General features: G+C 40.1%; 2 protein-coding genes across 2 annotated transcripts in view; both read left to right on the top strand.

The window, feature by feature from the left end:
- The first annotated feature begins 1,471 nt into the window (after nt 1–1,471).
- vps25 (vacuolar protein sorting 25 homolog) lies at nt 1,472–9,603 on the top strand. Its single transcript, XM_034708583.1, has 6 exons — nt 1,472–1,579; nt 5,482–5,627; nt 5,838–5,891; nt 5,999–6,087; nt 8,150–8,225; nt 8,753–9,603. The coding sequence occupies exons 1-6, from the start codon at nt 1,533–1,535 to the stop codon at nt 8,863–8,865; spliced, it is 525 nt and encodes a 174-aa protein (XP_034564474.1). The 5' UTR covers nt 1,472–1,532; the 3' UTR covers nt 8,866–9,603.
- Nucleotides 9,604–10,531: 928 nt separating this feature from the next.
- The window catches only part of wnk4a (WNK lysine deficient protein kinase 4a), a 64,614-nt gene continuing 49,445 nt past the window's right edge, over nt 10,532–25,700 (top strand). The window contains exons 1-2 of the mRNA XM_034707210.1: nt 10,532–10,712; nt 10,974–11,639. Coding sequence (XP_034563101.1) covers nt 11,007–11,639 — 633 coding nt within the window. The 5' untranslated portion in view covers nt 10,532–10,712; nt 10,974–11,006. The remainder of the gene's footprint in view (nt 10,713–10,973; nt 11,640–25,700) is intronic.

Below are 25,700 nucleotides of genomic sequence, written 5' to 3'. Positions count from 1 at the left end.
GAGAAGCTGAAGCTAGGTGAAGGTGAGTCATGTTTCACAAATCTGCACTTGTAATTTTGAAACATAGCAGATACATTTCACAAAACACAACAACATTTCACTAAGCAGAAAGGGTAGGGACAACTCCTGTTTCAACAACTATTACTCAGCTAAATCCCTTCACGAATATTAACTTTAAACTGAGTTGGAAGGGATGGAAGAGGAGATAGAAATAAGAAAGGAATATTTCAACAAAGCATACACATGTTATGTAGCCTAATACTCCTTTGGTGTAGCCTACATATTAGGACATCCTCAGGTCTCAGAGTCAGGTGTCAGACCTCCGATGAAAAAGCATCAGGTATTTAATGAAAAGACCTAAAAAAAGAGAGCTCTTTGAAGCAGCCCTGTGGTGTTGAGGATAGGCCTGCTACCTTTCAACTAGATGGGTCTGGGTTCAAATCCCACTATGGGCTTCAATTGTGACATGGAAATGAAAACTTTCCTCACAATGTGCATGAGCTGTGCTTTTAAACTACTACAAAAAAGTGTGAAATGAAAAGACTTAAAGGGGCAGGCAAAGGAAAGTTACCCTGTGGTGTGGTGAACAGAGCTGCTACCTGTCAATGCAAGAGTCATTGGTTTGAATCCCAGCAGGGATGGTCCATGGGAGATTGAAATGAAACATTTTTTGCACACTGTATTTTGAACATTGATTTTGAAATACAATATCCAAACTATGGAATGAAAAGACCTACAAAAGAAACTTCATCCAAGCAGCCCTATGGTGTTGAGGATAGGCCTGCTACCTTTCAATCTGATGATTCTGGGTTCAAATCCCACTAAGGATTGCATAAATGTGAAATTAAACACTTTCCTCAATGTGGTTGTTTATTCCTTTAAAGAACTGCAACAAAATGGAGATGTAAAATAACCTAAAGGACAAGCACTGACAAGCAGCTCTATGGTGTGGTGTGAAGGGCTGCTACCTTTCAATGCAAGGGTCCTGCCTTTGAATCCTGGTGGGGACTGTCCATGGGAGATAGAAATGAAACACTTGTACACTTGGCACACTGAAGTACAATATCCAAACGGTGGAATGGAAATACTTCAAGAAGAAAACTCATCGAATGAGTTGAGGAAAGGCAATATGTTGTTGTATTTTGTGAAATGTTGTTGTGTTTTGCCCTTCAGGGCCACTGCATAATTTAAACAGTGTGCTGGAATTGTTCAAAATTATTTGTATTTTCTTTTTCATTTTATAATGAACGTTTTTAAGTTAGAGATGTATTTTGTACATTTTGTTCTATATGTATTTGTATGTTGTCAGGTTATTCTATTCTAACTCTTAATATGTGTTATTTTTATTTATATATTTATTTACACAATTTATTGATTATTTGTGACCCATTCAAACATTTCTATAGTTTTTAAGTTTTAATTTATGATACATTTTTCAAACTCAGTTAGTAAATCTGTGTGGTGAGTCGGAATCATTTGGAGGTAGGACGCGCTTCCGGTCTGTGTCAGCTGTGAGCACCGCATCAGCTGCAATGAGTTTTGAGTGGCCCTGGCAGTATAACTTCCCACCGTTTTTTACGTGAGTCAACTTTTCATTAACATTTTAAATCTTATCCTAATATAAGGAAACACTCTCTTCTTTTTTTCACCTGATACGGAATCGAATAATCAGCGAATTATCATGTAGCAGCTAAGTGGCTAATAAAACAGGTTGCTAAGGAAGTGATTCACACACCCTGATTCTGGCTCCGAATCTGTTTGAAACACCTTCACGTTGATTCATTTGTGACTCGTTAAGGTTTCCCTGTGTGTGAATATGTGTGAACGTGATTAATATATGTTGGTGTGTACAAATTTAAACAGAGAATTAGTGTAGCTGTTAGCTTTGGCTGGCTGTTCAGACAGTCAACAGTCTCTGTCTGTTTCAAAACACCTTAACGTCTGCTACTTATTGTCAACGTAACGACAGAATATGTTACCCATCATAATATGCGAACTGGTTTTAAGTTCTGAATGTGTTTCCGCTTTAAAGGTGTTATATTATGGGTCAACGCCATGTTTTAATAGCTGCTACCAACAGATGAGAGGAATGTTATTCTGTAGTGAAACCTCCAGACTGTCAGGGGCGAGCACAGAGGGGCGACCAGGGGTGACAGCCCCCCCTCTGACATCTGATTGGCCACCACAGGTGCCATTCAAAAATCCTGAACAATGATTGGCTGTTTGTCTTGTCAGAAGGAGGACTTATTTTTATTTGATCTATTGTATTTATTTTATTTTTATTTTTTATCTATTCATTATTTTTTTGGCTTTGGTGTTTCTGGGATTGCCATTTTAAAAAAATGTATTGATCATTGTATAATAATACATTTTATATATTTTATTAATTTCATTTATTAATTTTATTTTTTTGGCTTCTGTGTCTCTATGATTGTCTTTTCTTTTTTTTTCTTTTTTTTTAAGATTTACCATTTTTTTGCATATTTCATCTTTTTGCAACATTCATACATTTACAGATTCATAAACGCACAAAACAGAAAACAATTGTGTATCTGCTTTAGTCAGCAAACAGAAAAAAAACAATAGACAAATAAAATTGCAACAAAATAGTGATAATGAAAATAAACAAACGCACAAATAGATTAAAGAAAATAAAATGACACTTTTGTTATTAACATTTTATAATGATCCAGTTACAAACACAACAGACATGAGCTCAAACAATCAGAAGCAGGGCTTATGTTAAAATCAAGATTGAGGCTGTGATGCAGCAGCTTTCTGGGAGCTTTCATTTTAATTTAGCACATTTTCTTTTGTTAAAACTTAAAGATGTAGAAAAACTTCTGTTTCATGAGACCACTGTCATAAAAAATTACACGCAAAGCCCCTACTAACTGTCAAAAATACTTTTATTGACAATGTTTTGGTAGTAAAATGTTTCCTTTTACTGTATTTTTGACATTTAGAGTGTGCAGGAGTCTCCTTGTGAATTTGCACTACCTTTAGTCTTAGTTTTGGTCTGACATCTTCTTTTTGAGCTTTTAAATATTGAAGCATAAAAAATTTAAATGATGCCGCCGATGTCATGTTACTATTGTCGGTAAAAAAATGATGCACATCACCATCTGTAATAACAGGACGTAAACAGAACATTATTAAAATGAGGTCTGCAATGAAGTTATGTTGATTATACTTTGTGGACATGTCACGTGGTTTGGGGATGTTTTTCCTTCATGGGGCTCGTATCAGCCGGGCATTGAGGAACGATTTAAAGTTCAGTATGTGATTTTTTTCGGGGGATTTGACATCTTATTCCTAAACCACTGGTGTAATCAGCGGCTGTAACAGCCTTCACCATGATTCAAAGACTTTCACCAGATTTTTTAACCTGATTTAAGGGATTTTCTCACAGTTTAGCCACGAGAGAATGAGGGAGGTCTAACACCGATGTTGGATTTTTAAGTCTGGCTTACAGTCCGTTCCAAAGGTGTGGGGTAGGTTGAGGCCAGGGCTCTTTGCAGGTTGGTTAAATCCATCCAAACTGGGACAAGCTTGTTTTAAAAGAAAAACTGCTGTGTCATGTTGAACAAACTCAGACGCCTGATAATTACACCAAAAGGGACTGTAATGACTCTGTGTTCAGATACTTCAGATAAGATGGAGTTGGTCCCACTTTTGCAGCTCTAACAGCTTCCACTCTCCTTGGAAGGCTTTCTATAAGATCGCAATCTCTGTTCCAGTTCATCCCAAAGGTGCTCGATGGGGTTGAGGTCAGAGGTCAGGGCTCTGTGCGGGCCAGTCTGTTCTTCCACTCCTGACTCATCAAACCATGTCTTTATAGTCCTGGCTTTCTACACTGGGGTACAGTCATGTTGGAGTAGAGAAGGGTTTTCTGCAAACTGTTGACACAAAGTTGAAAGCATAGCATCGTCCAAAATGTCTTGGTGTGCTGAAGCATTAAGATCACTCTTCACTGGAGATAAGGGGTCTGATAAAAACACCTGAATTCAGTAATAAATAGGTGTAACTAAATACGTTTGTCCATATAGTGAATGTCAGATGTAAGGTTTTTTTTTAAATTTCCAGAGATACTGAAGGTGGAAAGATATCAGAACAGAAGAAGTAAAATTTAGGGAGATTTTGGCTAAGATCAAAAATATCTTTGAATAAGTAACCTATTAAAGCTGCTGTGAGGAACTTTTGTTTTGTATTGATTCTGGCGCCCCCTTGAGGACAAAGTGACACCTCTTATCTCTTGTCCTATACATGCAAAAGTAGTGTTTTCAACAAAAACCTCATCCTGTTGTCTTTTAACAGTCACCTTTATCAGGCAATGTGATTATTTTCCATGAAAACAGTCAAATAAAGGCAGTTTCTGATCATCTGGTCTGAAACCTACACCCTCTGGGCGGTTTCAGGCATTAAAAATGACAACAGAGAAGGTGTCAGTGTTGCTGCTGATGGTCTTGTTGACTATTGAAGGTCATAAAGAGACATGGGTATCATTTTCAGTCTGTTCCTCAGCCAGTTCAAAACTCCTCAAAGGGCCTTTAAGTAATATATTTTTAAAAATCCAGATTTATATTTGACGTGCAATTTAAGATTAAATTGGCTAAGTTTAGAGAAATTAGAGAAAGTGAAATACACACAAGACTGTCTATTAAATAATCTTTTGAATTATTTTTTAATTTTATTTATTTATTTTTGTTTTATTCTATTTTAAACATCCATTTAGCTCATTTATTTGTGCTTTTATATATTAGCTTATTAGCACTATTTTTTTATACCCATTGTGTTGCATTGAATTACTGAAGGGTGGATGTTTGAAACACAATTTTAATTTTAATCTTTTATTTTTTTCTTCAAAGATTTGTTTATTTGAATTTTTACACATTCCATGCAAAAGATGAATGTAAACAAATAAAGCAATTATACAATTTTTGTATAAGAAACGCAATAAGTGAATGAACGAAAAAGCAACCTTTAATAATAAATGATAATAATTTAAAATAAATAAATGATAGTGAAACTACATTAAAATAAATAGGTAAATATTTAAAACAATGTTTTTTTTTATAAAAATGACAAATAAAGGAATCTTCAACTCAACTCAAACTTTATTTATAGAGCATGTTTAAAACAACCAGGCTTGACCAAAGTGCTGTACAGATCAAAAAGCAGCACAAATGACAAACATAACATACAATACAATACTGAAATACATAAACACAGTGCAAATATAGTATCAAATAAATTTAAATCTAATTAAAATTATGCCAGATGTCCATTCAACCTTGATAAAATTCTTGAATCTTAAGCTGAGGCTGTAGTTGCTACATTCTGACACTGTGCTGGAGCCACTGCTGTTAAAAGTGGAGCTACTTTCATGTTTCCTTCTCATAGACAATAAAGAAAGTGCAATGTTTTCACTTTGAGAGACTTTATTTAACATTTTCTGCTCGTCTGTCTGTGTGTTTCCAGATTACAGCCTAATGTTGATACCAGACAGAAGCAGCTGGCGGCCTGGTGCTCCCTGGCTCTGTCGTACTGCCGACATCACAAGCTCTACACCCTGGACGTCATGGAGGCTCAGGAGAGTCCCGTGTTCAACAACAAGAAGATAGAACGTATCCTGACACACCTATAGTCCAAGCTTCAACCAGAGCGGTCATTTAACATACTGTTGGATTTGCTCTTCAAGGATTTATGTTGAGCCCATAGAATGATATGTTAAAAGACAGGATGTTCATGTGTATGATTTGGTTTCTTCTTGTAACATCACATCGATTGTTCTTCTGTACATTTTGTTGCTTTTCCTTTCCTTAACTGATTTCCAGGAAAGCTGTCGGTGGAAGCAATCCAAGTTGTTTTTGAGGAGCTGAGGAAAAAAGGTAACGTTTGTTCAGTTTGGAGATTACGAACCGCTCCAATCAGCCTTCTACCGTGATTTCACTTCAACGGCAATACATGTTTATCATCATTGCTTGTCTGACTTCAGGGAACCTTGAGTGGTTGGACAAAAACAAGTCCCGCTGTTTAGTCATGTGGAGACGACCGGAGGAATGGGGCAAGCTCATACACCAGTGGGTGAGTCATCGGACTTCTTCAGAAACATACTGTGCCCGTCTGTGGACGAGAACATGTTTGTGCATTAGTGGGACTGACTGAGGACAAACGGAAAGAATAAAGTGTTCTCTAAAGCATCAAATGAGAGCTGCATTTGGAGCCGAGTAGTTTGCTGCTGTTAGAGTTTGTTGTTCAGTTTGAAAACATCTCAGAGATAATCACAGGATAATGAAATTAATGAACATCACCAGATTTAAATCAAAAACATTTGCTGGCATTTATAAATCCATTAAAGAGTCACAACGAGAACATGACGGCTGCTGTTGATTAAGTGGTTTTTAAACTGGTCTGTCCGGGCTGCACAAATACGTCAGGCAAAACTTTACAGGCAATAAAAAACACACATATGCACAAACAAATAAATACAAGGGGCCTTCAGTTTTCACATACGTGGTTACTTGCTACTGTTGTGTGCATATCTTGTTTCAACTGACGACTGACTTCTGCAGAAATGTGACCTCATGCTTCAAATAAAGTTCCTCCATGTTTTTAGACTTTAAAAATGGGAACCAGAGGAACACATTTGGTGTAGTTACGCTTGTTTTCGCCATTTTCCTGAAACATAAAAATCCTGAAATCAGCACTGAATCGAATACTGACAAGAGTTGTTGTGCACCAGAGACTCAATACAGCTCATACCTTTAAAATGACAGTTCTTCTTCTTTAAATTCTTACAACAAGTCCAAATGTTTATGAATTAGCAGACACAAATATTACCCAACAAATCTGCCTCTTTGTAGCAACTCCATCCATCCATCCCTTGTCATCCACCTGTCCGGGGCTGGCTCCCTGGGGCAGCAGCCTGAGTAAGTCGACCCAGACGTCTCCTCCTGGGGGATCCTGAGGCGTTCACAGGCCAGGTGCGATATGTGATCCCTCCAGGAGCTCTGGGTCGACCCGGAGGCCTCCTCCCAGGTGGACGCGCCTGGAACATCTCTGAAAGGAGGCTTCCAGGAGGAATCCTTATCAAATGCTTGTAGCAGCTTTGATTGATAACTTGCTAAGAGACAGAGTGGGCTTTTAACTGTGATGCGTAAGAATTAGAACAAAATCCAAATACATTTTGATCACCTATTTAACAAAAGACTGATAAATGATACAGTACAAGAAGTAAAAACATAATATGAAAACAAAGACAATGACAGCAATGATAGCAAGCACAACAACGGTAACAATGATGATGACGACGACAACATTTTACTGACAATGATCAACAGAAATATTCAAACCTGCTGACTCCCTTTGTTTGCCTCAGTCACAAAGAAACAGGTATAAATAATAAAACTTTAACCAGGTGCAAACTACCAGAAGTGTTTCCTTAAATTCAAAGGGCTCTGCTTTGATAGGAAATATTTGAGAAGATCTGATACACTTTTATTTATCCTGAAACGCACTCTGGTGCAAGGTTAACCCAACTTTAGGATTCAAAATAAAGTTACACAAAAGAGCATCAAATAGAAAACATGCCTAAAAAGGATAAATAGAAGTATGAGTTACAAAGAAAGCTAAGTACAGCAGTAATGGCAGCGATAACGGTAGAACTGGTGATGACCCAGACCTGTGCTCCAGTAGTCTGAGCTCAAGGTAGTGACAGCACCTCGCATCTTACCATGATGACAAAGAAACATGACATGGTGTTATGGAGGGAATATTGCACATGGTAATGAACATGATGCAGCCCAATGTGGGGAAGCAGTATTACACATGATGATCAGACACTAAGACATAATATATCCAAGGCAGAGTGCTGGCAGGGATCTTTAGAGGTCGTTTTTGCTGCATTGAAGAGAAGTGAAAATGATCAGAGATGAGTTCCACTAGCTGATAAAGTCATTAAACACTGTAGGATGGGCTAAAGTAGTGCTTGTGTTGTTCTTTGTATTGGATTTCTTAGAAAAATATGACTATTAGGACTCTTAGAGTAGATCATAAAGATATTTACTGCGTCTGTATTAGCTGTCGGTAAAATGGGTTGTATTATTTCTGATGTTATATATTTCCTGACCTGACTTTTTTATTTTAGGTTTCCAAAACCGGGATGGTTAACTCCGTGTTTACACTTTATGAATTGTCGAATGGTGATGACACAGAAGGTGAAGGTATGGTACCATTTACATTTTCAGATGAATCAGCATCCGTGCATTTTTATTTGGTGTATGTACCTGCAGAGTGTGGATCCTGGTTGAGTCAAAATGTATTTATTAGAGTTTTTATTTGATAGCTTTATTCAGTTGTAATGTCCTATTTCTTTATTTCATTCTTTTTAAATCTGTTATATGCTTTCAAATTTAAAAAAAAAGTATTAAAGTTATATTTTTGTGCTTTTACACCTTTATTGATAGAGGAGAGGACAGTGAATAGAGTAGGAAACCAGGAGAGAGTGGGGGAGTGACATGTAGTGAAGTTGCTGCATGCTGGAATCAAGCCTAGGCCACCAGCTATATGGGTGCTTAACCATTAGGCTAAATCTGCGCCCATGTTTTCAACTTTTAATGTCCTGAAATTTCAAATTGAAGTTCTGTAATGGTCCCAGGATTTTGTTTTTCATGATTAGTTCTTTGTAACTTTGTCTTGAAGGTGCCGTGTGTAGACTTTATTCTTCTAACTGTCCTCTTTGTTTCTGCAGAGTTCCACGGTCTAGAAGAGTGGATGCTGCTGCGCTCGCTGCAGGCTCTCCAAACAGAAGGCAAAGCGGAGATCTTCTCCATGGATGACGGGAAGGGCGTCAAATTCTTCTGAAACGGTGCTGGAATCACACACATTCTGTCTGGGAGCCATCATACTCTACCTTAACAGGGAAATTTTTACATTCAGCCGCCTGAGGCTACACGAGGTGAACCTGAACACCCAGCCCAGAGGATGCTGGTCCTGCAATTGTTGTTGCCTTTTTGGTTTGCCCGAGTTCAAAGCCTTTTTATTGAAGAGAAAATTTATCATTTGTGTGTTCGGGGAAGAAAAAAAAAGAGCATTTAAAACGGCAGCGCGCTGAAAGCTGTCTCATTCAAACATGCAACGATTCTATCAGGGGAGTAAACATTATCATTTCTGGATTCTTTCAGGGGAAGTCTCTCCCCCGCAGCTGTAACCTTACTTTCTTAACTGTAAATATGACTAGTTTTATCCTGACTTTCCCTGTTAACACCTCCTCGGTATGATTAGCTCTGGACCTGTTGCTCGGCTGACGTTCCTCCTCTCCAAAACAAAGCATCCCAAAGAAATCCCAGAATGCAACACCAGGGGGACTTTTTAGTTTCAGAAGAAATGCTTCCAGAAGAGGAACACCACAGGGAGTCAAACCATCAATCCTCAACTCAGCTGAGTTTAATAATAGTGGACTTCATGTACAGATTGCTGTCATCCTATCATTGTGCAGTAGCTACTGTGACACTCCTGTTTCCCTCTCTCTCTCTCTCTTTGTGTATATCCAACTTTCTTTTTTTCATATCCTGTTGGAAAATAAACTAGAAATTTGCTACACTTGCTTGTTTTCGTTTCTCTTGAATGTCTGGAGGTCTTTAACACTCCTTTTAATCATGTCAGTTGTTGTGTCTGATAATGTCAGCAGCGCCCTGCAGAGTGCAGACGTGCAGAGTGGCACCACAGTGATGGAGATGTTTTCATGCTCTACTTTCTGCCTGCAGCTGTACTGGTCTGCATACATCAGAACGGTCCACTCACATCATGTGCTCCGTGCCTCCCTGCCCGTGGGGAAGATACAGCTCCAGGGAATCCTGTGTGTGTGTGTTTCCTGATAACACTATGTGTGAGGACAGGTGGGGCCCCAGCCGTGTGGCCTTGTCTGATAAAAGTGTCATGTTTCAGAAGCACGAAGCAGCAGGGACTTAGTAGTGTGGCTCCTCCTGCAGGTTAGTCCTGCACACTGCATAAGGGTTCTACATGGGTGGCATATCTCTCTCTCATTCAGCTGATCAAATGACTGCAGAGTAACCTGGAGTGAAGTGACTCCAGATAAAAGTTAATTCAGGGAAACGTGAGAGGAGGCGCTGGTCAATGAGGTGCCAATTTGAAGAGGGTACATACTGTTCTGCAGTTTGTGAAGACTTTCTGGCACTTTTCCAGGAAACGAATCACGAAATTTAACAAGAAAATGACAAAACAGTATTTAGTCTATCTGTAGAAAATGTCCTTTTTATGTATCATACTTAACTCTGCTTCTACTTCACATTTTAAGGTAATCCACAGCTTTTGGGACCTAAATTACGCATGAATACATCAACAACAATGTAAAGCAATGTATTGACTCTTGAGGGGGTTTTAAGTGTTCCAGTTTGCAAACTCTTCTCAGAAAACATTTCAATAATTCCTCCCTCTGGATTCTGTTATTCGAGCGTCAAAGCAGCGAGGGGGAGGAGTCGGGAGCGCGCACTCGGAGCGCACAGGACGCACAGCCCTCCTGAGCTCTGTTGATATAGGCAGCTCTGTCCTTTCAGAGGAGGTTATGGCTGAGGACTTGGTAAAGGGAAGAAGAGAAGACACGTCGGATTATGTGATAGGAACTATGCGTTATATCACGTGGATGAGCGCAATGTGTTTATGATCAGTGTTTTACGCAGCAGCTGTAATGAGTAAGTACATATTTTTGTTACTTTTCTGTGTTTTTCATGAACTAAAAAGCTGTTTTAAAGGATGATTACAGCTATAGGTGGTGTCAGCTGGGATCTTGAAGACATGCATGTTTAATCTTGTCTTGTTAGTCATGGTATAAACCTGTTACTTCCCTGTTAACCTGTTGTTTAAAGCTATATCACTTCATTGACATCATGGAAAAGTAACTCTGAAGTTACAGTAACGGTACTCTACTGATTCTGTACCAATTCCACATCCAGGCTCTTAATCAAGAAGACTTTGAAGCCGCTACAATGTCGCACGCACAGGTTGAGATACCAGGACGCGGTTTCCCAGGCCTCTCTATGGATCTGACTGAAGACTGCTTGTCCCGGGTGCCATCCGTGCTGAGAACGCACGGTTTGGGCGCACGGAGGAACTCTTATGGGCTTCAGAAAATCAGCATGGACATTGACTCGCCTCTGTACAGCGGCGCCCTCTCCAAAGCTCTGTCCTGGTCTGCTGAGAATATTCTGTCTTTGCCCGAGTCCAGAGCAGAGGATGAGAAAACCGACGACTCCCCTGCGTCGCCGTCCCCTGTCTCCAGCCCGGGGACCAGCTCCAACACGCCCCCCAGCAGCCAGGAGCCAGACACCGGGTCTCTCAGTGGGAACTGGGACCCCATGCAGAGATCCAGCGCTCAGGACGGCAGCTCGGAGTCTGAGAATGAGCTCCAGAACAAGCAGAACAAGATCTTGTCTCGCATCACGTTTGATACTCAGTGGGAGCAGGAGGAGAAGGAGGACGTGGAGACCAAAGCTGTGGCGACGTCTCCTGATGGAAGATACCTGAAATTCAACATAGAGATTGGGAGGGGGTCTTTCAAGACGGTCTATAAAGGACTGGACACGGAGACGACTGTGGAGGTGGCATGGTGTGAGCTACAGGTAGGATATCATCTTTTATTTTCCACTGTGGAATCTTTAATCTTACTATGAAGATGGAAAAACCTGCATGAAAGAGCTCAAAACCAAACTTAATCTCACTGTTATAATGTGAAATATTGAATAACAGTTGACATTAAAGCAGCCAGTTTATTAAACCAATGAAAATCAGGTTTAAAATTGTCCTTTGACAATTTTAGGATCATCTTTAAACTATAGTTCCAGCTCAACTTTGCACTGAAGACCCTGTAGATCATCTTCTGTTTGTTCCCTATACAACAAATCACTGTCAGGTCTCATGGTTCCCCTGCTCTCCTGCCCCACTCAGCTCTAAGTCCCCCCTCTGAGGCCTGCAGAGTCGATGTGCAGCAGCTAATCTCCCGGTTATTATTCCTTGTTGACCTTGAGTCTGGCTGTGTCAGGCCCGTTCCTGGTAACACAGGTCATCCTGTCAGCAGTCAGCTCCTCCTGAACCACTCTGCCTGCCTGTCTGCCATGATCCCCTCTAATCTCTGTTTTCATTAACAACCAGTGACACCGAGGAGAACTCTCTGAACGCCTCATGTGCAAGACCGGACAGGCAATAGGTCATTTATATTCAGCTCTGATGAACCACGATCAGTATTCCTGTGTGGTTATCGTCCAATTTATGCTTTGAGATCTTTGCATCGTACAAAACAGGACGAAGAGTTCATATGTGGCTCAGGGTCGGTGCTCACGTGTTGTATGTAAACACCAAAAGTAAACCTGTTTCACACAACTCTTTCTGTCTAGTCATGCTAAAGTGCCAGCCCTGTTTGGCAAGGAGGTACCAAACAGCCTGGGTCACATCTGCCACCTTCAAAGTTTGATGGCAGGATTTAAAGACTTAAGCGTTTCCTGTAGTGTGCGACGTGAATTAGGTACCAGTGTCTGTCTGGAAGCTTCTGAGCCATCTTAGGTGTGAAGTTGTGCCCTCCTACCCTCTAAACCTATATAGAAACTCTGTGCCACTGACACGGGACACAAGAACCTGTCCCGTTTAATCCTGTTTATCCTCATCAGCTCATCTTCAGACTCAGAACCAGGAATACTCTATTAATCCTTGGGGAGAAATCCTAGTGTTCAAGTCGCTCTTCATGCTCTTATAAGCAGTGGAAGACATACATTTAGAAATAATCACTCTAGCTAGAAGTACTAGTCAAATTCAAATTCAGAATACAGTTTAAGATCCTCATATTAACATATAAAGCAATCCATCATCAAGCACCCTCATATAAACTCCGACCTGCTCCATCCTTACATCCCCAGTAGACCCCTCTTATCCTCAGACTAGGTTCTGCTTGCTGTGCCTCGTGTGAGGCTAAAAACTAAAGGTGAGCGTGCCTTTGAGCATGTGGCTCCAACTCTTTGGAACAATCTTCAATGTTCAATGTATTTGTCTTGTCGATATTGAAACTCTGTGAAGCACCTTGTGACCATGCTCTGAGAAAGGTGCTATACTAAATAAAGATTACTTACTTACTTACTAGTCATCTAAAAAAGCACTTATATTTCTGAAGTATTCATATATTATCTTATTATTAATATTACTGTAGGCCCAAAGTGTCGGTCATACTTGTGTCTTAGCTGTAATGCAGCCACACGCCACTAGCAAAGACTACAGTTAAAAGCTGCTGCCATAAAACTACAAAGCTCTACTACCTGGATGTAAACAAGCACAGGAGACGCGTAAGATAAAGCTGTATGTAGGCAAGGCAAGGCAGCTTTATTTGTATAGCACATTTCATGCACGAGGGCAACTCAATGTGCTGAACATTAAAACATTAAAAGCATTGGAAACATTCAGACATGCATAAAAGAGCACAATTAAAATGAAAAATATAATAAAACATAGAAAAGAAAAGAACATTTTAAATATATTAAACAAATTAAATTAAAATTTGCATTTAAAGCAAGTTTAAAAGAAAAAAGAAGCTAAAATAGGAAGGCATTGGCAAATAAAAAAGTCTTAGTCTTTGATTTAGAAGAGGTTAAGCTGTAACTAACATATAACAACTCAACCAGAGCAATGAGTAAGCAGCACATGCATGTGGACGTTAACCTGCAAAGATTGAAGGCTGGTGGTGCTAGCTCTACTAATGGTAGCTGCACTCTGCAAACCATTTTGACATGTTTACCTGCAGACTCCAAGAAATTGGAGGACATTTCATGTCAATTTTAAGCCCAGATGTACAGGAAGAACATTGCACAACTGGCTTGCACAATTAAGAAATTGCAGAGGATTGCACAGATCAATTGTTTCATAAGTACTTGTCCCATTGTCCTTTAAATTGTTCCTTTAACTGGAAGTTTTTTGAACACTTTCTCAATGGGCTTAATAATTACACATAGGCAGTCTTTGTCTTGCCTTTAACCTCTGCAGGAGGCTCCGACACACAGACAGTCAGGGATTACTCATGCAGTGTGAAGTGAAGCTGCCCTCAAGGCTCCAGCAGCAGCAGAAGAAGCAGCAGCAGGTTGGGACTATTGCCTCGAGAGGCCACCTGTCAGTTCACACAACAGGTGTCTGTTCCTGGGAGGGAGAGACAGAGACACTCCCAGGCTTTCAGAGGCACAGATGTCCCCTTTACCTCCACTGCAGTGGATGTTTTACGCCCTGGAGTCAAAGCAGCAGGGGGTCTTTTAGTGTTTGTGTTCCAGCTTTAAAAGCTACCTTTGCTTTTAACTTCTGTGGCGTGAAAGGTGCTTCGGCTCTGTGCCAGCGTGCCGCATTGGAAACAAGCATGCTTTTTCATCTCTGTACCCGAGACATGGTCCCAGTTAAGCTCCTTTAATCGCTGCTAATGAGCTTAAAGGTGGCCGTTGTTGATATGGTTACTGTTGTGATAAGTTAACCTCAAAGTCTCGGCTGCGGCCACATTTATGAAGCGAAATCAGCGCTCAGTCTTCCCCTGTGCGCCCCAGATTGTTGAACCGGACACAAAAGCAGGCTGTTGGTGGTTAAACACACTCTCCTCTGTAATGTTGACAGAGCAGCAGCTGAAGGTGCGTCATTACAAGTCAGGTAGAAACGCTTTAAGCTCTTCTAACTATGTATTACACAGCCTGAGCTGTAATCTGCAGGCGGTGAGGTTCAGCTGTACAGATTGGAAAGGCATCTGCTTCACCTGATTCACTCTCACACAGGACAGCTTCTGATATTGTGATAAGTATTTACAGTCTCCTGTAGTAACATTGAACAGAGGTCTGTCGGGGCGGTGTCCAGCGGAACGTTTTGTGCTGGAACACAAAACGTAAACAATACATTTAGATTCTTCCATGACATGTAACACCAACGCTCAGCCAGGAGGACAGTTTAGAATAATAAGACCAGGCTCACGTCAGCGCTCATAAACACTCTCTAATAATAAGACTGTAGTACAACAGAACAGTAAACACTCAGAGCTCTCTTAAGCTTAAATTAGCAGAACCGAACAAAGGGATCAAAGAGATGGAGAAATGTAAACTGTTATTAAAAGAGACCTAATATAAACTTGATGATCCGGGTTGTCCTGGTATCATCCTGGGTGATTATCAGAGGCCGATATTCAGCACTTGCATCTGTGTCTACGTTTTATTTTACTGATGGATGATAGAATGAATTAATTAAAAAGTGCACTCCTTTGGCTCTGCTGCAGGCGTATCTGTACCTCTAGATCCGTTTTCACTCACCACCCTGTCTCACCTGATGCCCCGCCAACAACTACTGCTGCTTTTACTTAAGGGAATGATCTGAGCTGATAAAAGCTCACCTTTATTTAGCACTTAGTGATGAAGTAGACTAGTTTTTTTTAAATGATAGGTCCAAATTCAACATTTTAAAAGTTATATTTTTTGTGCTTTTACACCTTTAATTATAGAGGTACCGGGAAAGAGTGGGGGATTGACATGCGGGAATGAGGCCGCAGGCTGGATTCAAACCTGGGCCACCTGCTTCATGGGTGCGCAACTTAACCATTAGGACCCCAAATTCAACATTTTGACAAAAATGTTTTCATTTGTACTGTAAATGAAAATCAGTCCAAATATCAGTTATCAGATTCATGTACTATGAATTATCGGCATCAGTATCAGCCCTGAGAAACCAATATCAGTCTACCCCCACTTGATTATATGTCTAACACCTGAGAGAGACAGCTCTTTGGTTTTAAGCCCCTTTTTCCTATTAAAGTACAGCTTCTTGACTCTCTTCTAGCACACATCCTAGTTGCCCATGCACACTTTCATTATAGTCATACTACCATGAAATAATGGAGGCAAGGGGATTGATTGGACTAGCAGTTTAAGTGCACGCACCGTCTACAGATGCTACAGTCCTTGTTGCAGTGGTCACTGGTTCAAATCCTAGTCTTAACCCTTTGCTGCATGTCATCCCCCACTCTCTACTCCCCACATTTCCTGTCTCTCTTTAGCTGATTTATCCAATAAAGGTGAAAATGCCCCAAAAGTATATATCTATTTAAATTATTAAAGGCCTAGCTTAGAGTAAAATATTGAACTTTTAATGCATATGAAATGCTATTGCACCATAAGCAATGTTGCATATCAAATTTTGATTAAAATCACAAACAAATATAGCTTTTATAACTGTTGTATAAAAGTGATATCACTCTCTAGGTTTTAGCATTGTACCAAGAATCAGCACACTTTGATTATCTTGATTATCTTCCATGTCTGGATGGCAGAAGTGCTGATATGCAGTTTCACATCACCCCCCTGGTGTGTTTAGTTTTTGGGATGGCAACGTTGAAAACATTCCTTCCTAAATCTTGCTCTTCCATCACATGAATCTTCCTCTGACACTTCCCTTGCCTCTGATTGTACCTTCACTTCAACATTTTATCATCTCATTCCAGACTACAGGCTGCCATTAAAAGCATTGTGCTGACCTCTGCACTTAAACTACCCATTTGTAGCACCCAGCAGCAAAGAAAAACTGATTAATTACAGCCCACATCACACCTTTATGTGTTTTAACCAAAGGGTTTCCACTAAAAAGTGCTCTGACATCTAAAACAACAAAGACCACGCAAGGAGTGCATTAACTTTTACACTATAGTATGTCATGATCAGCAGAAAACCATCTCTCAGCCTGTGTTTATGCACCCAAGGAATTGGCTAATTGCTCGTGGGCGCTGCTGTATTTTTAAATGCACTCAAGCCCATCTAGTGCTCAGCACACAGCCCTAATAAAGGTATCTCTGCAAATACAGGTGACTGTGGGCAAGTAGCGCATGCTGTTTATATAGAGCATGATGGTCTGAGGGTGTGTCCCAGTTTTTGGCTCAGAATGAAACATGAGAGAGCAGAAAAGTGTCCAAATGTGTGCTGCAGGCTGGAGGAAGCAGCTGGACACTGCCCTTAAAAAAGATCAGGTATTGTGCAACCGATGCCCTTTAAAGGGGCTCACCCGAAAAGGATCTACGCCTCAGTGCATTCATTCCTGTTAGTTACTCAGTAGCTCACTGGGCTGTTGCTTTCAGGGTAAGGTAGGTCGGACAGAGGCGATGAATGATGATCAGTTTCATATCAGGAGCAGTTTTTGTGCAGGCGGCTGTAACAGTGACATACAGCAGGTTGTAAACTTTGCCTCAGTGCAGATGAATGGAAGCGGTAGGGGAGCGTCATCCATTTTTTATCACGTCTACATGTCCTTCAGAGCCCAGTTTATGTTGCCTATATGGCACCTGAGTCACCTGTGAGCCTGTGGGGGGAAGGTTGCCAGGTAGCTGCCGCCTGGGATGGTTTATATTTGTCCTGCTAGTTTTGGACACAGCTACAAACTCATAACCACAGGTCTTTAAAGTCGTTTATTTCGCAGAAAATTATCACCTCCAGAGACTTTGGCATGATGTAGCGCTATTTATTTATCAGTCATGTTTACTTCTTGGCATCATTATGAAAAAAAAACTGGCCCCATCTTCATTTAACTCAGAGGAAAGGCGAACTCAGGCCAAGAAGAATCCATTCAACTATTGGACGAGATCCAACTCAAGTATTTCTATACATTCCAGGCAAAGAGCCGAGCCTCTGTACAGTTTGTTTGAACATTGTTTACCACATACCTGTGATGACATTTTGGGGGATTTATGCTTTTTTAAGTGAAGATTTTGGAGACAAACCAGTTTTTCTCAACAAAGACTCTCAAGATGATTGATGGTGTGATTTTGTTGGCCTTAACAGTTAAGCACAGTTCCAGCTGTTGCCGTCAAGTAGTTCAAGTTTAGTCATTATGTATGAGTTTTTAATCAGTTCATACATTAGAGCTCAATAATCAATAAATTAAATATGAATTATTCAATGTTTCACTGTCTGTTTTCTCCTTTTTAAAAATTGGAAAAAATGGATGAAACAAAGAAATCAGAAAGACGTCACATTGGCTTTGGGAGATTAGGATTTTGTTTTCTAGAATTTCAGCGACTAACCAATATACTTATTTCCATTTAAGATGAATGTGTTGATTATATCCTTCACTTAAATATTGTTGTTTGATCTTTAAAATGTCAGAAAATTGATAAAAAATTACCTAAAGCCAAAGATGATGTTCTGAATGTTTTGCTTTTCGTCCCAACCCAAAGATATTGAGTTTACTGTCACATAGGAGTACAATTATAGAGATAATTCCCATTACAGATGCTGCATTAAAGATTAAAGACATATTTTGTGCTTGATTTGTTCAATACAATGAATTGATTTAACATTAGTCAGTTAATTCAATACATAACAGAAAATTGATTCATAATTGTAACTCTAAAAAAGAATTTAATTGGTAAAATTGTGGGAATAACTGTGATTAAAAAGAGTTGCTTTGTTTCAGACGTAGACTTTATAATGCATGGATGTAGTCAACATGACGTCACCCATTATAGTTTTAACTATCAATGGTGGTCCCCATATTGGCCTTTAGTCTCCTCACTAACAACTACACTGTTCCCACCTGTCAGTCAAGTCAGCCGTGCCCCTAAATATTCAAATTTGTAACCTTAATATCTTCAAAACTAATGAGTTATAAAAAAATTCAACCCTTGTACAGTGTGTGTGAATATATAAATGAGCTATTAAACCAAAACCATATTCAGAACAAATAAGTTTATTTCTGCTGTAAAGACCGTCTTTTAAGAATGGGTGTGTATGTGGCTTCTGTTGCTTTTGGAGCCAGCCCCAAGTGGACACTCAAGGAACTGCAGTTTTTAGCACATCTGCATTGGTTTCATATTTCAAGACTTTGAGGTTGACGCTTGGAGCAGATGAACTTTTGAAAGTCACTTTTGAGGACACAGAGTTACTTGAGGACAAACGGGGGCGTAGAGGGGTGTGTAGATTAGCACCCCCCCTGCTGTTGTAAGATCTGAGGCCATTGCTGTGTTGAACACAGGAGCTGCAGGCTGCACAGTTTTTATGCTCATACAACAGCAGCGGATTAAAATCTAAGCTGTAAAACTTATTAAGTTAAACTCAAAAGTATGAATCTAGTTTTGGCACAAACCGAAGATCTCTGTTGCCTCTCTCTCTCTCTCCTCCTCGCCCCTGGGCCTCATACAAACCTTGCTGTGTAACCTTTATCTGAATGTGGCTAGTGTTCAGTGACATAACACAAGCTGTGGGCTTCCTATCAGTTCCTCTGTAGCCAACATCAACACTGTCTCTCCTCGCAGGGCCCACGCTGCAGAGAGACCCAGCTTATCAGAGCCTGCAGTGTTCTCTGGGGAGAAAGTGGGGGCCCAAAACGATAGTGTATGTTCACACATGGCAGCATGGCACGTTAAGGTTGGGGCTGTTTGTTTGTTTTACAGAGTCTGTTTATACCTGTACAGTAAGACCTGTCCTGGACTCAATGTGCCGTCTCTCTGTGACTGGTCTGCTTGTATCAAACAGCTCTGACTCTAGATAACACAATGTATCAGTGGCTGCTGTGATAGTGAGTCAGTTTGGTGGATGCTGGAAGTACAAGTTGGGGCAACATTGTGACTCTGTGTGCAGGAGCCTCGGGCCCTTTGCTGTTTTGTGCTGTGTTTGTGCGCTCCTCTGGAAACCAAATTACTCAGAAGTGTGTAGGTGAGGGGGAAGTGTTTTTTGTGTGCCTTAGATCTGGGATAAGCCCCTTTCACACGTACTGCACAACTGAAGATTTCCCAATCACTATGTTTACATAGAGCACTGTTAGTCAGGATGATAGCCCATTTAACAGGAAAAACATGCTATCATTTAGCGGGAGGTTAACATTTCTCAACAGCAGCCACACTGACGAGGCTGCCCACAGTGTCTGCACAGGTATCGGCCATTGCTTATTATTTCAAAATGGCCTTAATTTGGTCACCATTGGCCTAGTGGTCTAAGCATGCACCCCATGTACAGAGGTTATAGTCCTCGTTGCAGTGGACGCAGGTTCGACTCCTGGCCTCTACCATTTGCTGCATGTCTTCCCCCACTCTCTACTCCCCACATTTCCTGTATCTCTTCAACTGTCTGGTCCAATAACGGTGAAAATGCCCCCAAAGAATAACTTTAAAGAAAGCCATTAATGAGCTTGATTAATTGGCCTTTTTGATTAATTGGTCTGTCTCTATTCGGCATGTCTGGACTCTGTGATGGTGAGCTTCTGCTTTTGAAATTACTGGAATGGATACAAACATGGCGGGAGCAAAGCAAACCTGTCTGTAGCAAACACAACTTTTTCACTGGATAACTTCAAGTAAGGCAGGATTGTTGGACGTCTTGAGGGTCAAAAGTCCATAAACACTGGGACGTTCCCCCAATGATCTCTCACTGAAAACTTGAACGTCCCAAAATTGTCCAGATGTCTGGACTTCATGTGTGAAAGGGGCAATAGATCTGTGACTGTACTGCTCCTCCTGTATAAACCATGCCAGGGGAGGTCTAAACCTTGCCCTATGACCTTTAACAAAACCAGGAGGTCCTGAGATAGATTTTGCGATGGTACAAACTCTTAAGTAGCTTTCGGATGTTAGAGAACGACAGAATCAGTGCTTCTTCAGTCCATTTCTGCGATCCATTTAGAACCACTGGCTTTCCATTATGGAAGGAAAGTATAATGGTGTCTTATTTGATTCCATTATGCTAAAAGCATGCAGTAAGTGGAACTTTTAGGTCAAACTAGCGATGTCAAAGTAAAATTCCCTTTATCAGAAATGACTTAAAAGCCAATCAGTCACCCTTATCCAGCCGTACTCTCTCAGTTTCTCTACTTGGTCACATCTATTTTGTCTCTTCTGTGTCAGAATCAAGGATATTGAGTGGAGAAATTTGTCTTAAAAAGCTTCCTGCCAGAAAACATTACTGTTAAAGTGCTTCACAGATCCAGACCAGGAGTTTAGAGAGAGTAGAAGAGAAAGAAGCTTCATTACCTCATCGCAGGTTAGACTGAGGTTAAGTTTATTTTTATCAACGTGTCATGCACCAAAAAGGTGCCCAGCTCACTCGGGCTAACGAGACAGGAGAAAACAAAATAGTAATACAGTGCTTCATCTCTTAAGAAGCTTTTCTTGGAGTCTGTATTCTCAGTACGGGAAATGTTCTGGTTTACGTTCTCTGAGTATATTGACCAATCACGTATCAGCAGGAAAATTTGTCGTCTAGAACATACGTCCCATTCCATTTGTTCGTAGCAGCTGGGAATTCTGGGAGGTACGTGTTCTGGAACGCCCCTGAAGTCGGAATTCCAACTCAGTGACCCAGAGCTTGAAATCCAAGATGGCTGCTCCCTACATCAACAATAGAAAGCTTTATTTGCAACTTCGTCTTTGTTGTATTTAATAGTATTGTGCAAGTTCTATCTGTAGAAATGTTGTTGCTTTTGCATGCAAACCCATAGTGTGATGTTGTGGCCTGGTATTAGCTAATAATGCAAACAACAACAGGAGCTAATGGTGAAACAACTTTACAACTCATAACACAGTCGGCATTTTATTTTATGACTTTATTCTCAAAATCTTGATTCTTTTATCCCCTGATGTTGCTCCTATCCTTCGTCGTATTTCTTCAGTTAGATGTTAAACCATTAATATAAGTGTAATGTAAGTTCTGATAAGATAAGCCAATATAAGTCAGGCTAGTACAGCACATACTCAATAATCTGACTCTCTTTTTCTATATCCAGACCAGTTGATGTAATCAAAACACAGAGAAGTTTTAAAAAGGATTATTTAAATTATACATGGACCACATCTGCCTCATTATTTCCATCGTCAGCAGTACAAGCTACGACTGGAGCTGCATTACACTCTGCCAGCCTCATAAAGGGAACACTTAGAGGAAAAACTGATCAGAGACTGGTTTCCATCTCTGAGATATAATAACTGAGCTGTTACGCTTGTATGTGCTTTAATGTGCTGCTGGCTCCGTCTCCGGCTGAGTCACTGCTTTTATTGGGACCTCTCTGTAGATCGATTCTTGGTGTGAGAGATTTCAATAAACACTCACGGCGTGTTTCAAGTTTTCCAGCTTCCAGTAAGAGAGTTCTGGTGACCCATATTTTATACAATCTCCAGCTCTGCTTCATGTCTTTTAGACTCAATAGAAAGCTTGTTACGTGACACCAAGCTTTAAAGATCCTTTCATAACATCAATATCCATTTGTCTGGGAGAATCTTTGGCTCTCTGTTTTAGAGGAACACACATGCAATATATATTCTGTATATCTGTCTCTTCTGGGAAAAGCCTTACATTTAAAGTTCAGCTCTTCCTTCCTCCGTCTATCAATGCATAACAAAACTGCTTTACATAACAATGATTACCCAGACATGTGAGACCTTTGCGAGGCGTCTAATAATAGCAGCCCTGCAGGTTAATTGCATGTCACAGCGCCCGAGATAAACTCTAACAAGCTTGGTCTCAATCTGTGTCAGACAGATCAACACTGTCGGGAGCCGCCTACTGCTCTGAATGAGAACTTGTACTCCTTGAATGAGAAAGACATTATTGCTTACATAGCAGTAAAAAAATATAAACGCAATTAAAGAGTCAGAACTGTTCAAATCTGTGAGTATAGAGCGTTGATATTTATGAATCTTTTCTCCATACATCTTGGCATTTCTCACCCTCAGGTGTGCACAAGCTTCACATTTTAAAGCACAAAAATATTGGAAAAAGTATTGGCACTTGTATCGATATTGGCCATCAGGAACAGGCTTATATAGGTTATCAGTATCGGCTCAAAAATCCATAACGTGCATTTAAATTACCAGATTCACAGCAGATTTTAATAACATGAACTCTCTCCATTAAAGATGGATGAAAAGTGAAATCAGTAAAAGTTTTGAAGTATTTCAATTTACACTACCAGTAAGTTTGGACACACCTTCTCATTCAATGGTTTTTATTTCTTTTAATTATTTTCTAAAACTATGAAATAATCTGGTTTCAAAATAGGGCTATCCACTGTGTGCTAACCCTACCTCTGAACAACACAACTGATGGTCTCAAACACATTAAGAAGGAAAGTCATTCTACAAATGAACTCTTGACAAGGCTCATGTTAATCAGAAACCATTCCAGGAGACCACTTCATGAAGCGGACTGAGAGAATACCAAGAGTGTGCAAAGCTGTCATGAAGGAAAAAGGGGGCTACTTTATAGAATCTAAAATATAAAACATATTCTGGTTTGTTTAACACTTTTTTGTAAATTGAATAATTCCATATATGTTCTTTAATAGTTTTGATGTCTTCAGTGTTAATCTACAGTGTTTAAAATAATTAAAATAAATGAAAAATCATTGATTGAGAAGGTGTGTCCAGACTTTTGACTGGTACTGTAAAAGTGTAATGTAACTCCTGTAATTTCATGCAGCATTCTGATTGGTCGGTTGGTAGAATTTGGAAGTATCAGATATCATATGGCAGAAATTTACCACAAATGGACAACTAATCTACTTTTTAATGTTATTTTTACATTTTTTAAGTGAAAAAGAAAAGTGTTACAACTTTTCTGACTTATTTGAATAATCTGTTTCATTTAAATGATGAAACAGAGCGACAAACGTTTATCATAAAGCGTTCCCAAGTTCAAGTCGTCTTTGTTTTTGTGACTGACAGACCAAACTTCAGATGTACTTTCTGGGTTTTGATGTTAAACCTAAATAACAGCAAACCGTCATATTTGTTCCAACGCATCTCGCTCTTTTCATAAGTGTCCTAAAGATGTGTTCGTGTCTTATTCTCTGTCTATGAAGTATTGATTGACTGAATGTTCTTGCACTACAGCAACAGATGTCGGCACTTTCCTCTGAACTTTCCCCTATAACACTCTCGTATGAAACAGTGTTGTTATTGACAGTGTGATTACGCGTTCCTTTCGGGGTAAAAACACGTGGTCGCCCTGTAGTTCTTGGGCCCCAGCAGAGGCCCGAGTCCTGCTTCCTAAACAAACCAAAGACCTCCAGTTTTAATAGCTGTTGGGGCTTTGAGGCCGCCGTAGGTGAGGGAAAAAGCTCCTCAGCAGGGTAACCTCTGGTCATGTCTGAACTGACCATGTGTGTCGGAGCATGCAGGACGGAGGTGTCGGGGGTGTAAATGTGCACTCAGTCGCCATGTGAGTTCTTTGGATGAATCAGGCATTGGTTTACAGTTATGACTCTACCTTTTTGGCGTCCGGCGCCTGGCGATACCCATCAACAAACACGTGTAAGATGTTTTCTCAGTCAACAGATTTCATTGGTTTGCTTACCTCTTTGGATTTGACCTGTGCTATCTTGGTTCAGATTTATTTAAACTTCTGTGTCTCAGACTATCAAACATTTTGACTCCTCATCAGAAAGCCGTCAGTCAATGATTCATTTATTTTTCATGCTGTTTCCTTCCCTTGACTCGAGGCACCACTCGCATACCATCACTTAGTAAACTGTATCCGGTCCTGGCTGCGAGTGGCACTTGATAGCACACCGTTGCTTGTCAGTGTAACAGAATGCTGCTGCAGCCCTCACAGCTGAAGGGGTGCACAAATAAACAAGTTACCAAACACTCACTTACCACATGCTACATGTGCTCCATGCTTTCCATTTATTCAGTTTACCCGAAAAGCAGATACAGGATTTTATCGTGACGTAAATAAAAGAATGCTGCAATGTGGAAAATAAAGTGAATTCAAGTTTTTTTTCATCAGCTTCATAAAAAGTAATATTAAAAAGAGAAAAATGCCTTGGAATGAAAGCGCACGTTTCCTGCATGCTGAGCCCGGGGTTATAACAACTTCAAAAGACAGAGCTCCTACGCTCTCCTCCTCAGAGCCCTGTCAAATACCAGTTCCCAACAATGCTTTACATATTGTTCAGCAATGAGAAACAGATGTTTGGAGGTTTCAGCATCCGGACAGTTCAAGCTGTGACAGCTTTGTTGTCATGTGTTAAAAAATGTACTTTTACTAGTTTTTCCAGTCTGAGAGTTACTGGAAACTGTCCTACTGTCAATTTCAAGGGCGTAAGATGATAAAAAAATGTGTTTCTGCACCAAATCCTTAAGAAAGACCTTTTTAAACTGCTTTTAAATGTATAACTGTCCAAATGAAAGACAGAAAAATCAATTGAAATACTTTAAAGATCATCTATTATGGCAGCATGTTCTTACAGCTTGTGAACTCCATTGTTTTGATCAATTAGTGTGATTAGCTGCAGTTTTAGACTACGGTAGTGTAACCTCCTCCCACAGCTCCACAGTAATCATATCTTTCATATACTCTTCTTTCTGTCAGTGTATCTCAGTAAACAGGTAACAGGTTTAGATACTTTCATTGCATGTATTACAGGGAAATGGTACCAACATATTCACACATGTTTTCAACTCGCTATAAGTTCCTCTGCTGCTTCATCCCTCTGTCTGGTGTCTCCTTTGTCCACGCTGTCACTTCTGTGTAATGTTTATGCAGCCTAGAAAAAAAAGTAGCATTTGATTAATTTCTTGAATTAATCAAGAAAACCTCAAATTTAAAACAACTCAACGAAGTCCATATATCATCACATTATATTGACAACAAGATACTTTGTTTGTTGCAATCCTTCTGTTTTTTAATAAATTACAAACTTCTCCCTAT

This window comes from Notolabrus celidotus, chromosome 18 (assembly GCF_009762535.1).
Source record: "Notolabrus celidotus isolate fNotCel1 chromosome 18, fNotCel1.pri, whole genome shotgun sequence".
NCBI classification, from domain to species: domain Eukaryota; kingdom Metazoa; phylum Chordata; class Actinopteri; order Labriformes; family Labridae; genus Notolabrus; species Notolabrus celidotus.
Note: the sequence above shows the minus strand (reverse complement) of the source record. Positions and strands in the feature narration are given on the sequence as shown.